The sequence below is a fragment of the Salvelinus alpinus genome, chromosome 2 (genome assembly GCF_045679555.1).
Source record: "Salvelinus alpinus chromosome 2, SLU_Salpinus.1, whole genome shotgun sequence".
Classification (NCBI taxonomy): domain Eukaryota; kingdom Metazoa; phylum Chordata; class Actinopteri; order Salmoniformes; family Salmonidae; genus Salvelinus; species Salvelinus alpinus.
The window spans coordinates 21,308,673-21,327,409 of record NC_092087.1 but is presented as its reverse complement, the minus strand read 5'-3'; the positions used below and the strand labels follow the sequence as shown (position 1 = coordinate 21,327,409).

General features: G+C 42.2%; 1 protein-coding gene across 2 annotated transcripts; it reads right to left on the bottom strand.

Annotated features, from left to right (window-relative positions):
* Positions 1-285: 285 nt before the first annotated feature.
* On the bottom strand, positions 286-12,148 carry LOC139556220 (leucine-rich repeat neuronal protein 1-like). Of its 2 annotated transcripts, XM_071369868.1 has the most exons (3): positions 11,951-12,148; positions 11,674-11,777; positions 286-3,140 (listed from the first exon to the last, which is right to left on the bottom strand). In XM_071369868.1, the coding sequence occupies exon 3, from the start codon at positions 2,891-2,893 to the stop codon at positions 731-733; it is 2,163 nt and encodes a 720-aa protein (XP_071225969.1). In that variant the 5' UTR covers positions 2,894-3,140; positions 11,674-11,777; positions 11,951-12,148; the 3' UTR covers positions 286-730. The 2 variants fall into 2 exon arrangements, with proteins under 2 accessions (XP_071225969.1, XP_071225979.1); XM_071369878.1 differs by lacking the exon at positions 11,674-11,777.
* Positions 12,149-18,737: the final 6,589 nt, after the last annotated feature.

The following is an 18,737-nucleotide window of genomic DNA, read 5'->3' as shown; positions in this document are numbered from 1 at the left end:
CACCCTCTGTGACCTGACCTGACTCTGTGCACCCTCTGTAACCTGACCTGACTCTGTGACCTGACTCTGTGACCTGAAGATTTTAACCCACTTAACCCCAACATTTCTCCAAGTTTTCACCATCATTGTAAAGTTATATATTTTTTTGCTGTTGTTACTTTGACAAAGTCATTTCTAAAGATTATTATTTATTCAATGTGATTAGTGATTCATTTTCATCTGTCCCTTATTTTTAAGGTCAACCTTGTTACGTAAAACTGAACCCTCCTTTAATATATATATAAAAACGTGTGAGCTGGTTCTACTCTTTTTGGCCATTCTCTGGTGTTTTGGGGTGGACAAGTGAGCGGGTGGACAACTGAGCGGGTGGACAACTGAGCGGGTTGAAAACTGAGCGTGTTATCAATAGACAGGCTAGAACATTTTTAACAACTTCAATTTTGTTGTGAAGCTTGCATTCCCTGTTGTCACAAGGGGATTTATGACTGATATTAGATGAAATTGTCAACCCTGTTACCGTCAACCCTGTTACTTAATTTGCCACTTAATAGACACTTACCATAGTAATTTTTTATTTAACCTTTTGAGATGAGAAAATGTGTTTTTAATGAAGTTCAACATGTGCTCTTTATGACAGAATGATAATATTAGGTGAAATCAAACGTTGTTTTTTTTTACCAAGTTACACTTCTCTCAAAGGCACCGAATTGGTGGAACGACCCAGTAGCTATCACCACATATAGTAACTCTGTGTAGTGTCCACTTGGCTGGGTTTGGTCTCTGAGGAGGAGGACACCTCTTTGTCCTTCTCACTGTCTACCTCCCACAGGTTGATGAGGGGAGGGTAGAGCTCATTGAGTGGGATGGAGGATGTTTTCTGCATGTACTTTTTCAGGGAGTGATTGTAGTTTTTCCTCTTCCACCGCTTGGCAATGTACACAGCCATAGAGGCCAGGCTGATGATGCCGAATATGGTTCCCATGACAGCTGCGAAAGCAGTGTTAGTGCCTTGGTCGGATATCTCCACAGCAAAGGCTGCGTGCTTCGTTGTGACATTGACACAGGACTTCTGCGTCTGCTGGTGGATGTTGGAGACGGTGAGACACACCTCATACTCGGTGGCAGGCTGTAGGTGTGTGAGGTTATACTCATGGACATCCACCGGGACCCTGGCTGTGTAGGTGATGTGGGGGTTGTCTATCTTCATGGTGGCAGATGACCACTTGAGGTTGGAGGTCATGACATTGGAGTTGACCTTCCAGGAGACAAGGATAGAGTGGGACTCAGTCTGCTTCACATAGATCTTCATCAGCTGGGTGCTGTCTAAGAGAGTACCATTCACCCTAACAGCAGTCACCCGAGTGTCTGCCCCCTCAACATTTTGTGCCACACAGGTGTACCTGCCAGAGTCCTCTACCTGGATGTGAGAGATGCGCAGCGTTCCTTCGCTACTGAGGCTGTACTTCTCAGACATGGTGTCCATCATCACCTTGTTCCCCATGGGCGTGACCCAGTAGATCTCCGGTTCGGGCTGGGACATGGCTCGGCAGTCCAGATCCACAGTCATGCCGATGTCCAGGTTCAGGTGGTTGGGAAATGTGTCGTGGGAGATCATCGGCAGGCACTGCTCCGCTGAGTCCTGCTGGAGCACCTCCCTCACATGCTGCCCTCTGACCTCGGCTGGCATGGCACAGAGCATGGAGAGGGGCTCCATGAAGCGGATGCTGGTCTTGTTGGAGCTCATCCACTGGATGACGCAGTCGCATCGCATGGGGTTGCTGTGGATACTGATCTCACGCAGGTTGGGCAGGAAGTCCACAGTGGACTGGTAGAGGGCGTTAAGGGCGTTGTTGTTCAACATGAGACTCTCCAAGGCGGGGAGGTCACGGAAGGCCTGGCGGTTCACGTAGGAGAACTTGGGGTTGTTAGTGGCTTCCAGCTTGGTGAGCTCAGGGAGGTTATCGAGGGCAAAGCGGTCAATGCAGGCCAGCTCCCCCATGTTGTTAATGCCCAGCTCTTTCAGCCTCAGCATGTTCTTCAAGTCCCCCTCTTGAATTTTGTGCACAGGGTTTTTGTTCAAGTCCAAGAACTTGAGGTTAGGTAGTTTCTGAAGAGCGTTTTGAGGAACTCTGACTAGCTTATTGTCGTAGAAGGAGAGACTCTCTAGGTTATCTAGTCCCACAAAGGCATTTCCAGGAATGTCTGTTAAATCCATTCCAGCCAGAACCAAACTTCTCAGGTTTACAAGAGGCTTGAAGTTAAACTCCAGAATGCCAACTATAGGGTTTTCCCCGATCATGAGGATCTCCAGATTGGGCGTGGACTCAAACCAGCGGCTGTCGATGGCCTTGAGCCTGTTAGAGTTTAGATGGAGCCTGAGCAGGTTGTGCAGGCCAGAGAGGGCATTGGGGGAGATAATGTTGATCTGGTTATGGTTGATGTAGAGCTCTTGCAGGTTGCTGAGGTCCTGCAGGCAGTAGTCAGGCATCTCAATGATCTGGTTCTCCTCCAGGTGCAGGGTGGTGAGCTGGGACATGTTGCTGAGGCCCACGTCACGGATGCTGCTGAAGTTGTTCTGAGACAGGTCCAACTCTGTCAGGTTGTATAGCTGCTCCAGCTCCTCACTGGTCCTGGCGATGTAGTTGCTCTGCAGGAGGAGCACCTGCGTGTCACTGGACAGGTTGCCTGGGATGCGTGTGAGACGGAGATCGTTGCAGTCCACCGTCGTGGCTTCTCTGTAGGTGGACTGAGGGGTGAACCAGGGTCGGATCTCGCACACACACTGCTGGGGACAATCATTATCTCTCTGGATGGAGGATAGTCCAACGGACGACAGAATCAGGCCAGTGATCAACTGGCCTAGTAGACAGTAGATAAACCTCCCTCTAGCCATGCTGTCTGTCTGCGTTCACCTGTCTAAACCCACAGGGTTGGACACCAGAAGGGGTAAATGAACTTGGAGGGAGTTGTGTGATTGTCATTAACCAGAGGGGGTGTTGACTTGTAGTTGTATCCCTCTGAAATGATCCAGACAGAAAAATATGCACAGGGGGTTCCAATGAAACAGTTCCAGTGTTACAGTGAGTCTCCCACTGTTCAGAGTTTTTCTTTCATCAATACCTCAGGACTGCAAGGTGAGTCTGTAAAACAAAGACAAAAAAAATGTTTAAAAAAGACTGAGTCACTATAGTTTAGTTTAACACAAGGACACAAAGGAGCACAAATAGCATAACAAAATGATATGTATGAGACAAAGGGAGTTGATGAAAATTATTGTCAGGGGTATATGTAAGGGTACACTATATCATACGTCCAGTCACATAATACTACCGAAAGTTACATGTCAGTCATGTTAAATAAAACATGATTGTAACACAGCTCCTGATGATGTTGAGAGCAAACCTTCTGTTTACATCTTCATCTGAGAGATTGTTAATATGAATTATGCAGCATCATCAGTTATGAGGAAAAATGTGAAATCAGCTCCTTTTAATGCATGCACAATAATACAAAAAACACCCATCAGGACTTGTATACTTGGACAAAGATCAAATTCCATTGAGTGCTTTCATCTATCCAATAGGCCCATCAGGAATAGATCATTAGCTTCTTCACACATCATTAAATACTCTGAGATACGTAAGTATAAAAAAATAAAAAGTTCCTAGATTATTAATGAAGGGTCCACTGTGTCCTAGTTTTGGTACAGAAATATGATGGATTTCTTTGAACATATTTAGGGTGTTTCTGAGAGAAGCCTTCAGTGTGCATTGCAAGTACAGCATTTTGTAGAGCATACCTCTTCAGCCTCAACAGTCACTTATTCAAATAAATTGTAATAATCCAGAATGATCTTTATCCAAGGACAGAGATTTTAGGAGAAGGACTTGTGAAGCCAGAATCTGGCCCAACGGTCTAGTCTGGAGAAGAGCAGCTCATAACAGGAGCACCAGGCATCTGCCATCCCATATAGCACTACAGTTCTGACTCTAACAAATGGGCCACAATACCTTTAAACCTAAAGTGAATATGTTATATCAATTAAAATCTACTTTTATTGTGCTAATGTTCTTCAGAATAAGGATTTCACTGACTATTGAGTTGGTTTCTAAGCTTTTGCTACCGTCACTTAAGAGTGTTAGGGATTTTCCAGAGGAGAGGCTGGCACATATGCACACTTGAGCAACTACAAAGCTCTTTAATTGAGTTCTGAAAGTGGCATGTGGAAATCAATAAGTACTGATTCCTCCCTGAAACTACTGAAGCATTAGGACCATTTGAAATGAGAAGTGGGTTTACATTAGTGCTTTACTCTGAGTACCAACCTTTCCTGTATATGTAGTAAACGTATATAATGCAGAGGTGGGAATCAGAAAGGTCTGCCACCATATCCAGGCTAGCTGTCTCTACCGTGGCGGAGTCCTGTATGGCATTATAATCTGAGCAACACTTAAGAAATCCCCTAACCTAATTAGGTGAATTTACTGAGGGCGTATCCCTTTCCATGGAAGAGACATACATTAGTACTGCAGTGCCATAGGCCTTACAACCAAACAACATCTGTGATCAACACTCACTTAAGAAGATATTGCTAAGAGGCTTTGAAAGAAGAGAGCTGTGTATTCATCTGAGTGCAAAACTGCCTGGCAACAGAGCAAGGGTGACATGAAACAAGTTCAAGCTCCTCCTGCACAGGGGATTGTTCTCCTGGGACAGAGGGAAATAAGGGGTGAAATACCTGTAATACAGACATGTTTCTTAAGCTAAGGCAGAGTGAGTGGTTAAGATTGACTTGACCCATCAGGATTAGCGGAGTCAGAAATCAGTCTGAGGAAATGTAACCCTCAGGAGAGATACAGATAACTGTGTTCTTTAACTACAAATGGCTGTAACCTCATGTTTATTCACTGTTTATAAACAGCCATTACTGATAGGCTTAAATAGGCTTAGATGTAGTCCACAGTGCATCAAAAATACAGCAAAGGATGCCTTACTTCCAAAAGGAAATTGCAGTAAAATAAATCAAGTTGCTAAATCCTGAGGTTTTAGGGCAAGGATCATCAACTAGGTTCAGATATAATATTTGACTAAAACATAATAATTTAAAACCTTGCTTACATTTGTATACAGTCCCATGTGTCTATCTATTATGTGTGGAACAGATTTCCAAACATGTAAATAACTTGGTGTTTTTGCAGTATTTCATATCAACAATGAAAATAAAAATAAACAACTTCATAAATGCTGGACAACTTCAGCATATAAAATATAAATAAAACCACGAGTGGGCCGCCAGTTGGGGAACCCTGTTTTAGAGGATTAAAAATATGTTCACTGGACCCTAAAATGTTTAACAAACTTTGGATAAAGGATTCCCAGTGATACCATTGTTTTAAATTTGACATCTATGTTTACTTTTACAGAAGTTAATTATGCATTCTCTCACATGCCTCCATTTAATCTGAGATTCTGTCCATGACTCCAAACCACATTAGAGATGGGACCATTTCAGTGTGAGATTACATTTACGAGGGCTTTAGTTTAAATATTATCATTAAGCTTCAAATGAAGGTCTAAGCCAAAGATTAAACCCATAGATTAATGGGGACTTTTGAGACAGCATAACTTAAATCCAATTGTCACGTTCTGACCTTAGTTCTTTTGTTATTTCGTTGTTTTTGTATGGTCAGGGCGTGAGTTGGTCTATCTATGTTCGTTTTTCTATGTTGGTTTTTGCGTTTGGCCTGGTATGATTCTCAATCAGAGGCAGGTGTCGTTAGTTGTCTCTGATTGAGAATCATACTTAGGTAGCCTTTTTCCACCTGTGTTTCGTGGGTGTTTATTTTCTGTCTTTGTGTATGTTCACCAGACAGGACTGTTTCGTTTCGTGTATTCTCGTTTATCGTTAGTTTTGTTGTTTTGTTAGTATTTCGGTTTTCATTAAAAGGAATATGAATACTCACCACGCTGCAGTTTGGTCCTCCTCTCTTTCTCCTAACGACGAGCGTTACACCAATATAGACTCAACCACCAAATTTTTGGTTTATTTTATGCTCTCATAGGTTCCCTTGACAACAGTCCAAACCAGTGTAAACAAAACCAATGTTGGTGTTTCCATTTTGAAATGTCGGACATAACAGTGACAATTATCACAAGTATCAAAATAGTTATATTTGAAACATTTCAGTTTTACAAGGGGGGGTGACATTTAACAAATGTATATGAAAGTCTAAGTGGGGTGGGAGTATCATTAGTGTCTGGAACCATGACAATACAGTTGAAGAGAGCTTGTGAACTTTGCAGATGCTGTATTAATAAACAGCTGTAAAGCTGCGTTGAGACTACCCTGACACAGCATTGAGCCCACAGAGGGCTCAGAGCCAGAGAAAACCAAGCATGCAGAGGAAACCAGCCTTGAAACCTGGCCTCCACATCCACACATCAGGGAGAACAAAACAACACAACATGGAAAGAAACTGTCACGAACGTCGTAATCCTCCTCGTCTGAGGAGGAGTAAGGATTGGACCAAAGCGCAGCGTGGTTTGATGAATACATACTTAATTTAATTAACGAAGACAAAAACAACTAAACAAACTTACAAAACAACAAAACGAACGCGACGCTATATAACGAAAGTGCAGACACAAGCAACCAACGTATAGACATAGACAATAACCCACAACCCACAATACCAAACAGGCTACCTAAATATGGTTCCCAATCAGAGACAACGCAAAACACCTGTCTCTGATTGAGAACCATATCAGGCCAAACACAGAAATAGACAAACCAGACAAACAACATAGAATGCCCACACAGATCACACCCTGACCAACCAAAACATAAAACATACAAAGCAAACTCTGGTCAGGGTGTGACAGAAACAAAGGTCTTTAGCTTGAATCAGGACAGCCTTTGTATCTTCCAATTGGGTACTTAACCTACTTAACCTTACAGTAGTCACAGTAAACTATGTGATCCTATGGATAAGTGATTTGAAGATCACAGGTGTCTGTAGTACTATTGAGATGGAGTATGTGTATGAATTCATATGGGTTCAATGCTACTTTAGCACAGGACATATAACTGCAAAACTCCCTGGTGCACATGATTCTTGGGGATCTATGGTTCCTGGTATGTACAGTAGTCATAGCTTGCCTGCTGTGACAACAAAAATGGCATGTAAAAACCATGAAATTTATTAATTCTGAGTGAGACATCTTCCATTTTCTATCCAGAAAATTGTCTGTACTTTGTCAAGAACACAAAGTCCACTTCCACCACTTATGGGTCCCATGGAGGGACACATTTCTTTTGCAAAACAGTCTCGAACAAAATGTGTTTTCAACACCAATAAAAAAGTTATTGCGGTCAATGTTACAGAATGATTTTCTATTTCATTTAATAGTTTCCATGTTGGCTTTCATTCGATGTAATCCATTTGAATAGATGGTAATGACAATAATTGTGCTCTCTTTGGTTGCCGTAAGGACTGTACTCAGTTTACTATAGGTCTAATAGAAGGGAGGTTGAAGTCACTGCAGATTTACCTTAATCATGCAGTATTGTGTGAGTCTATTCACATTCAGCTAAACTAAACAAAGGTATGTAAAGAAAAAAAAAGATCCATTCATACACAGTATTTCAACCAAACCCTAAGAGGACAAGAGCACAATAAATATCTGGTACACAGACACTCAGACTACATATACTATACTAACAACACAGAGTTTTTTGGAATAAATTGTTAGCTATACTCTTGTTATATAGTCATACATTACAATAAAACCTGCATAATCCAACAGAAGAGAATGTCCTGCAACATCTAATAGTTCACTTCACTACAGTACCTCTAGATGTCAGATCAAATAGAATTATGCAAAGAATACATGAATACAAACTGACAATTGATAAAGATTTGAGTTACAGGATTATTTTTGAATGCTGATGGTTAATGATTTGCTTTGTACCCTGGCTGTCAGACACCAGGTCTTTGATATGTGCTGAGGAGTGAAATCCTTTTTTTCCCCAGGAGAAGGGTGTTTACTTTTCCAATCCTGTGTACACAGGGCGTAATCCTTCCAGAGATGTGAGCAATAGAAGACATACAATCCGATCACATAATTCTGACATAATAAACATAAACAAGATAAGGCTTCCCTTAGGGAAAACCAAATCAATCTAATAAGTCAATTCTCCACCATCACAAATCGCTCTTCTAAATGGACACTCACACTCAAAGAAAAACTTCCTATGGTGACTTTATGATTAAGTGACAATGAGCAATATAAAATTAGAAAGTAGATTTTCCACACACTCTTTTGGTTCGTTTGAGTAGTGCAAACATAAAGTCCAAGATAAAAAAAAGGCTGAATCTGTCATGCTGATTTCTAAAAGCCCATGAACATTTACACCTCTTTAAGAGGCGAACAGTCTGGTGGGCTGGGATTGGCAAAGATAATTGGTAACTACCACAGAGAAGATAAAAAACCCCAGAAAGGATTAAAATAACTATATTCCCCTAAAAGTGTGGTAGAGGTGTAATAGGTTACTACATACAGGAGGGTTAAGGGGGAAAACGTGTGTTGTTTCAGAATACAGTATACAGTAATACAAGCACAGACAGCTGGCTATGTCCTGCATAAAAGGGTTCAGCTGCTTCATGTCCATAGCATTAACACGAAAAACTGCATATTGATTGTAGTCTAGATTAGAATATGATAAATTCACCTACATCAAACCAAGGACTGATAACTCCTCATTTTAGATCTCTGCAGAGGTAAAAAAACTATCTGTGAGACAGGAGTGTTGAGTCTTTCCAGTAATAAGAACACTGTAAAGGGAAGTGTTACCTGAAATGTATGCTTGTATTTGTAGCCTGTGCCCTCCGTACTGAGAAAATACAACAGCAATGTCCAACTACTAAGCCTGAGGGGTTTGGGCCCATAAACCCACTGTAAAAGTTACACTCTGCACAGAATGATTCCTTCAGCAGATTATGAGAACAGAATTAGTTTAACAGCTGCCTAGCATGCACCATGCCTTACCTCTGAGATCCTAATGTGTTGACCCTTTTTACAAGAATAATGGGAGAAGCATGAGCTGCAACACCCTCCACTCCCCGCTCCCCTCCCCTTCCATCCCCAGCCCCAAGGGAACTCTCTTCTCCATGGTGGAGGACATTGTAGTATTCTCAATGTCTCCTAATAACCCTGCCTGGTGGACAGACACACGCACCCTATTATCAGGCCTTTGTCACAGACTGTTCTCACCGCTATGAGTTGAAGGAGTGTGTGTGTGTGTGTGTGTGCGTGTGCGTGTGCGTGTGCGTGTGCGCGTGCGCGTGTGCGCGTGTGTGCTTGTTGGAGGGGGAGTTATGCCCACAGGGTTTACCGAAGAAAAAAAAAAGCCAAAACCTTCTTCAGGCACCTTGCCACTCCTCTTCCCCTCCTGATACTTTGTTCTTTGAGTTTTGATAAATGGATGTCCCTGCTGTTCACTGTCTGTTTCTCAAGATCCATCTGACATGAGATTGTAACCCAACATATCACATAGGGCTCCAAACAAGGTCCAGTGTTGTCTTTAGCATCACATCTCTTTATTTGACCTGCTGTAAGAAAAGGTCATACTCAACACTTTATTTTTCAGTGTCTGTCAAACTGCCAACACTGACTGAGGCTCAGTGGGCAAAGTGATGATTTGGTACTTCTAGCACAGGCAACTTGATAACATAGCAACCAATTAATGACAGGGTATAAAACAATGGAACTCTGTATCTAAGTGATACTAACGAATTACAACTTTAACAGACTGACTGATAACACAACTGAACTCCTTAACCTTCCTGCTGTGTTCCGATCGAATTGGACCGATTTAGTTTTCTCTCTGAAAAATGTAGTTCATTTAATCTGATTGTCATAAAGTTCCATGACTTTGTCCACACAGAGCATCTGAACACACAAAATACATTCAGATGATTTTCATTCAATTTTGGGTGTTTTATTTAACTTTTGTACACCTGTGGTGTTCCTGGTCAAAAATGACCGGTCAATAGAAATGATTGGGTGAGACTACAATTAGTGTATAAAATTGAGTTCAAGCACATGCCCATTCACACTTCCTCTCCCAGACCCCCACATGCATGTGTGTTTGAGCACACACACACCTCATTCCCCTTCTTGGCTTCCATGGCAACCCCCACGGGAACATTTCCCCAATAGAATATTTTCCCCACGGGAACCACACCTGTTGGGATTCTCACAAACAATGGCAACATTGTTTCAATAATATATAGAACTTTTCTTGCAGCTCTGGTTTATAAAGCTTTTTTGAGGCCTTGCTCACAGTTCATTCTGTGGCAGCACAGTGACCAAACGATATACTGTATGTGAGACTCTTGATACATACTGTAATATATTTGATCATGACACTGGTTAGGAGGAGAGAGTCTTTGTAAACTTTGACACAAAGTAGTCTGTTATAAATAGCACAATATGTTTCATCTGAGTATTTGTTATAGTAAAAATAATCCATGTATTATGCTTTTTATAACTAAAAAACAAGTTCTATGAGCTCTGGTCAATGAGGCCTACAGGCCATAAATAGCAAATAGAAGTTCAAAACTTGTAATGTTCACAAGAACTTAAGTTGGTAAAAAGATCTAACATAACATTAGGTGATAATATATGTATTATTATGGATTTATAATCAGCTATAATGGAGCGGTCATTTTGGACCAGGAACACAGAATTAATTAAACATGAAACGAACACAACAAGAGGGTTTAAACAGTGCCAAAGATACTGTTTCACTACCATAGACTAGCCTTAGTGTTGTTAACACTGTTGAACATACAAAGGGTGAATAAGAAGCTTGTGAGACAACAGTTTGACTTAACCTCAGCTATTACACAGGCGCAACAGCTGCAAAACAGCAGAGGCGTTTCTTAAAATGACAATAGGCTACCTCACTCCCTGCCCCTCTTTACTTGAAGACCTGTCTCTTGTTCGATTTATTCTGCCGATAATGTATATGCAAATCACATTTTTGCAACGTTGCAGCGGTGAGCGGTGCCGCAGGAGGATCAAAGTTTGTTTCCGAGCATGTTATTTGACGCATTGAGATTGAAAATGTAATATTTCTGATCGGGATATAGCCAAATCACAATAATACAAATGCAGATATAGAAGATGATGCAGATGCAGAGTAGTCGTAGGGCTACTCCTGATTAATTATATAGATAGCCTATAACATAACATTATTATAGAAACCGATTGCCTATTAGTTATTCCTTCGTATAATATTGCCCGTGAGTCCCTCCAACCCATGCACAGAAAGTCCTGTGCCCTTGCAGAGATGCAGTAACGGTAGGTTGTTGGCAAACAAATACCATTTTGTTAGGGAAAATTTTTAATTTCCAGAAAAATTGATAGCATACTAGCTATGACCCCCTGGCCACAACCTTATTGTGGAGGTAAGTGTCCGGCAACAGAGTTCCTGATTCCATAACATTCACATCCAACTGTTCTCATACTACTGCACAATACCTCGAAAGAGGATATAGCAGGTACAGAAGAAACATCTTCAGTTTAATATATTCTGACTTTGTTCATGCATTAGTCTAATCCTGACTTTGTTCATGCAAAATAAATCATGTGAAGTATAGGGCTCACCTCATTGAAATGCAAGCCCCTCTCTTCTCAGTTGCATCCCGTATATTTGGACATCAGTAGTTTAAGGTTTGTGCAAATAGCCTTCACCTCTATGCGTCAATAACCTACATACCCAACAAATAAATCAAATAAATACATAGATAGCCTAATCGGATTCCTTCAATATTATCGTGTAAAACATTTCTTAATCTATTCCATTCCATCAGCAACGGGTAGCCTATTTATAGCGGTTTGTCGTTTATATATTCATTCAGGCACGGTTCCCATGTAGGCTAACCTTGAGGAGAGCATGGTGTAGATTACAGAGACATCCAAACGCTTCGAAACGCCACCTGCAACCTCACTGACTAGTTGTCTGCGGATATTCTACTCTTCGACCGTAACCTAGTCCTCCTCCAAGGAAAATACGAGAACAGCACCTGGCGCTGTCCAAACGAGTCAGCTGCTTCCGATTGGCTGCTGGATGGTGCTGGTCATTCTCGCTCAAGCAGAGCACCATCTGTTCGAGGATTGTTATGTCGCGAACAAAGGCAGGCGCTAGGTCTGCACAGTGGGAGAACGCCAAGGAGGGAGGGTTCTTTTTCTTCATTTTTCTTGTGAGAAAGTCTTCTGCCTGCACCCCCCCCCCCCCACACACACACACACACCTCTTCCATCCTTGACGTCTGAAATGGTGCTTCTGTTGGGAGACAATGTACCTCTTTGTTTTGCTGTTGTTAAGTTCCTCTAATTAGAGCTGTTTAAAATGCAACCCATTAATTTGTTGCTTTTCTTGCCTGCATGAATAATTGCTCCTTTACCTCTATCGTCCATCCATCTCCTGCTCTCTTTACATCCATCCATCTCCATCCTACATCAATCTTCTGCTCTCTTCTCTTCTTTATAAGAACAAAATTGGCCCCTTTACACTCCAAGCGATCCATGTCATGTTGTATACAGTAGGCCTAAATGTTGTGACGTTTCTGTCAAACAATCCTTACCGTGCTCTGTAAATGTCAAGATTGTCAAATGTATTTTCAAGAAAGTCACTTTACTTGATTTCATGAGGTTTTGTGTAATTAGTATGATATGTTTAATTACAAATTTGTAAGCTTTGAAGATCCTGGATTGTATCTTTAAGTGTTCTTCACTTTAAAGCACCATAATCCCAATGCACTCCACCACATTATACAGACGAGACATGCACACTCTTGATATCTAAGGTTTATGACTGGCAAGTGATTTACTACGGTTGAAAGTGAACATGTCAGGTTGAAACTAAAATCATTGCAGGTTTAAAGCTTTAATCCTGAACCTTATCTATCATCTATCTAGGCATAAAAAGACATATGCATTTGTGGACTGATTGACGGGTTAAACATGATACATTAAGGACTGATACCAAGCATTTAACAAAATTACTCTGAGTATTCCTCCTTTCTGGAAGGAGAAACAAAACAGTTTAAGTTGCAGGCTACACCAGGAGGTAGATATTGCAGAATGTGCAAGAGCCATGGTTTCAAAGCGGGGCAGAGGCAGGTGGTGAGAAAAGGTCTTATTTTCACTTCTCCTCCCATGCCCACGTCCATTCGTCCGTCCCTGTCCACAGAGAGAGATGAAGACAGATGGCAAGCTCTGGCCCTGTCAGAGCGAGGCTGCAGTGAAAACACAGGCTGTCTGGAGCTGGATGGGCACAGATGAATTCATCAAATAGGTAGAAGAATGTCAAGAAGAAGCCTGCATCTTGCACCGCTACCCCTCTCTAGGCATATCACGCTGGGATATGTGGACCCTCTCACTCTCTCTAGGCATATCACGCTGGGATATGTGGACCCTCTCACCCTCTCTAGGCATATCACACTGGGATATGTGGACCCTCTCACTCTCTCTAGGCATATCACGCTGGGATATGTGGACCCTCTCACTCTCTCTAGGCATATCACACTGGGATATGTGGACCCTCTCACTCTCTCTCTAGGCATATCACACTGGGATATGTGGACCCTCTCACTCTCTCTAGGCATATCACGCTGGGATATGTGGACCCTCTCACTCTCTCTAGGCATATCACGCTGGGATATGTGGACCCTCTCACTCTCTTTAGGCATATCACGCTGGGATATGTGGACAGTAATGCTCCAGTAATGATAGACTCTTGGGCGAGCGCGCCCTGCTTTAATTCCGGTGATTTGTATTCTCTGTATCGATGCCTGTTATTGATTCCTCCCATTAACTTGTGCATTAAACAGTGTGGTTTATCAGGCCTTGTCAACTGCCCAGAGGATGAGTCTCTGTGAATACCAAAGTCCACATCACATAACCAGCTTCAAAAGAGAGCTTGGGGAGCAGAAACAACAAACACATTTGTGCTCTGTGTCTCAGTTTCTAATACCGCTTGATCTCACAAAGGAACAGGCTCTGGAATGACCAACATCTCTATCGCTCTCACAGCTGCCAGCTGCAATTGAATGACTGGGTTGTTTTATGGGAAATGTAAGGGGGAGTGAGGGGGAAACTGAAACAGCTCAGAATATGGACTATGTAAGGAATACTTAATAGTAACTAATACTTTTTAAGAGTGCATTGATATACAGATGTAGGATCTTAATTTGAGCCAGTTTGCTACAGCAGGATAATCATCCTGCAGCAACAGGAAATGGAAATGATCATGTGAATTAAAATTAATGGACAGTTTTGAAGGGGTTGATACATTTTTCACAAGGGAAAATCAAGTCTTAAATTTCAAAGTGGAAATTATAAACTTCAGAAGCCTTTTAAAACCTCAAATACGCAAAAAGTTTAAAATGTCCTGCATTGCAGGAAAGTTATCCTGCAACAGTGTGATTAAATTAAGCTCTGTAGATAGCTGTAAAAACTAAAACAAATAAATCTTAGACTAAACAACACATGTCCGATGATGGACAGTGATAAGACAGAGTGAGATTAATGTGACTGATTGTTGCTCATTTCCAGGATAATGTGTAGAAGTGAGAGGGCCAGTGAGAGAGTCTGATCAGAGTGTGAGTATGATGCCTGGCCAGAGTGACATGGCATTTATCTGTGAGGCAGCAGGGAGGTCAGCCTGTCAGGTCCACTGCCCGTCAGCCATGTATGGGCCTACTGACACTTCTCTGAGGAAGCAGGACCAGATGGAGACATTCACTCAGCCTCATCTTGCTGTTATACTGATTAGTAACTACAGATCCAGGGTGAAGGAGCTCAGACACTCCTCCTCTCAGACATGTCAAACATTGTCTTGCTGCAGTATAGTGTGACCTTTCACTCTTGGAACATGACCTCCTCAACATTCAGCAACATGTCTTCACTTGTCTTTCCTGCAACAGAGCACATCCCTGCACTACCCAGACTTGTCTAAAGGTCTGTTCTCCTCTGCTTGTCTCTGAAGTCTCCTCCATAATGCAGCACTTTTCTTACCACTGTCGAGCCTCACACCGGCCGCTCTCCTCCACTGGTTGATTGAAGTCTGTTCATATTTCACTCTGAGATAAGAGTGAGAATGTTCAGCAGACATAAGGCAGAGCCTCCGCAGAATATTGAGAGCAACTTGTCCTTTTAATCTGCTAGCTAATGCAGAGGTAGTGCAAATTGCAGATATGTGACTATTCTGTTCTTTCAACTCCATTTAACGTCCCATCCTTGCTCGTAATAAAGGAAGATTAGGACAGTTTAGACATAACAGCTTTAATGCACTGGCCAATAGAAAAGAAGGTTAGACTATCCTCTCATCTAATAATGGCGCCGGAAGGGATGGCTGCCGTTTTACAGGCTCCTAACCAACTGTGCTATTTTGTTTGTTTTTTTCGCATCGTTTGTAACTCATTTTGCACATAATGTTGCTGCTACCGTCTCTTATGACCGAAAAGAGCTTCTGGACATCAGAACAGTGATTACTCACCTCGTACTGGACAGAGATGTTTTCTTTAATGAGTCTGACGCGAAGGATATACTGCTTTGTCTAGACAAGGCCCAAATCACCGTCCTCCGCGTGAAGAAAAGACAGAAAAAAAGGCGGAGGATGGCGGGGTGCCTTGTAAGAATTTGCAGGTGAGTAGGTAAACCACCACTACCCTCCATATTACTGGCCAACGTGCAATCATTGGGAAAAAAACTGGATGATCTACGATTAAGACTATCCTACCAACGGGACATTTAAAACTGTAATATCTTATGTTTCACCGTGAGGTAGCTAATTGACGACACAGATAATATAGAGCTGGCTGGCTCCTCCGTGCATCGGTAGGACAGAGCAGCTACATCTGGTAAGGCGATGGGCGGGGGTGTTTGTCTATTTGTCAATAAATGCTGGTGCGCAATGTCTAATATTAAAGAAGTCTCGAGGCATTGCTCGCCTCAAGTAGAATACCTCTTAATGTGCTGTCGACCACACTATCTACCAAGAGAGTTCTCTTCCATATTATTCATAGCTGTCTATTTACCACCATAAACCGATGATGGCACTAAGACCGCACTCAACAAGCTGTATAAGGCCATAAGCAAACAAGAAAATGCTCATCCAGAAGCGGTGCTTCTAGTGGCCAGGGACGTTAATGCAGGTAAACTTAAATCCATTTTACCTAATTTCTACCAGAATATCACATGTGCAACCAGAGGGAAAAAAACTCCAGACCACCTTTACTCCACACACAGAGATGCATACAAAGTTCTCCCTCGCCCTCCATTTGGCAAATCTGACCATAATTATATTCTCCTGATTCCTGCTTACAAGAAAAAACTAAAGCACAAAGTACCAGTGACTCTCTCAAAACGGAAGTGTTCAGGTGACGCGATGCTACGCTATAGGACTGTTTTGCGAGCACAGACTGGAATATGTTCTGGGATTCATCCAACGGCATTGAGGAATATACCACCTCAGTCACCGGCTTCATCAATAAGTGCATTGATGACGTTGTCCCCACAGTAACCGTGCGTACAAATCCGAACCAGAAGCCATGGATTACAGGCAACATTCGCACTGATCTAAAGGCTAGAGCTGCCGCTTTCAAGGAGCGAGACACTAATCCGGATGCTTAAAATAAATCCTTCTATGCCCTCAGATAAACCATCAAAAAGGCAAAGTGTCAATATAGGACTGTGGCAGGGCTTGAAAACTATTACAGACTACAAAGGGAAACCCAGCCACGAGCTGCCCAGTGAAACGAGCCTATGAGACGAGCTAAATGCCTTTTATGCTTGCTTTGAGGCAAACAACACTGAAGCACGCATGAGAGCACCAGCTGTTCCGGGCGACTGTGTGATCACGCTCTCCGTAGCCGATGTGAGCAAGACCTTTAAACAGGTCAACATTCACAAAGCATGCAAAAACCAACTGGCAAGTGTCTTCACTGACATTTTCAAGTCTGTAATACCTACATGCTTCAAACAGGCCACCATAGTCCCTGTGCCCAAGAAAGCGAAGGTAACCTGCCTAAATGATTACCACCCCCTAGCACTCACGTCGGTAGCCATGAAGTGCTTTGAAGGTTGGTCATATCTCACATCAATACCATCATGCCGGAAACTCTAGACCCAATTCAACTCGCATGCCGCCCCAACAGATCCACACGTGACGCAATCTCAATCGCACTCCACACTGCCCTTTCCCACCTGTACAAAAGGAACAATTATGTGAGAATACTGTTCATTAAAACTTCATTGGGATAGGGGCAGCATTGGGAAGTTTGGATGAAAAGCGTGCCCAGAGTAAACTGCCTGTTTCTCAGGACCAGAAGCTAGAATATGCATATGATTAGTAGATTTGGAAAGAAAACACTCTAAAGTTTCCAAAACGGTTAAAATAATGTCTGTGAGTATCACAGAACTCATATGGCAGGCAAAAACCTGAGAAAAATCCAACCAGGAAGTGGGAAATCTGAGGATTGTCGTTTTTTAAAAAGTGATTGCCTATCCAATATCCTGTGTCTATGGGGTCAGATTGCACTTCCAAAGGCTTCCACTAGAGGTCAACAGTCTTTAGAAAGTTGTTTCAGGCTTCTATTGTGAAAGGGGAGAGAATAAGACCACTCACAGTAAGTGGCTCAGCTGAAAGCCTGTAGTTGTTTATCGCGCACGGGGCCGTGACCACGAGCTCCGTTCCCTTTCCTTTCTAATGACAACGGAATTGTCCGGTTGTAATATTATTGAAGATTTATGATAAAAACATCCTAAAGATTGATTATATACATCGTTTGACATGTTTCTACGAACTGTAATGGAACTTTTTTGACTTTGTCTGGACTTTGTGCTTGCGCTTTGTGCATTTGGATTACTGGACTAAACGGGCGAACAAAAAGGAGGTATTTGGACATAAAGATAACAAGAAGTTTATCTTTAATCGTATAACACTTGTATCTTTCATCAATGTTTATGATGAGTATTTCTGTAATTTGATGTGGCTCTCTGCATTTTCACCGGATGTTATGTTTGAAACAATGCATTTCTGAACATAAAGCGCCAATTTCAAATGAGGTTTTTGGACATAAAGATTAACTTTATCGAACAAAACACATTTATTGTCTAACATGGAGTCCTGGGAGTGCATCCGGTGAAGATCAACAAAGGTTAGTGATTAATTTTAATGCTATTTCTGACTTTTGTGACACCTCTCCTTCTTTGGAAAATGGCTGTATGGTTTTCTGTGGCTAGGCGCTGAACTAACATAATCGCATGGTGTGCTTTCGCCGTAAAGCCTTTTTGAAATCAGACACTGTGGCTGGATTAACAAGAAGTTTATCTTTAAAATGGTTTATAATACCTGTATGTTTGAGGAATTTTAATATGAGATTTCTGTTGTTTGAATTTGGCGCCCTGCAATTTCACTGGCTGTTGGCGAGGTGGGACGCTAGCGTCCCAAACGATCCCAGAGTGGTTTTAACTACAGCTCAGCGTTCAACACCATAGTACCCACCAAGCTCATCACTGAGCTAAGGACCCTGGGACTAAACACCTCCCTCTACAACTGGATCCAGGACTTCCTGATGGTCCGCCCCCAGGTGGTAAGGGTAGGCAACAACACATCTGCCACGCTGATCCTCAACATTGGGGCCCCTCAGGTGTGCGTGCTTAGT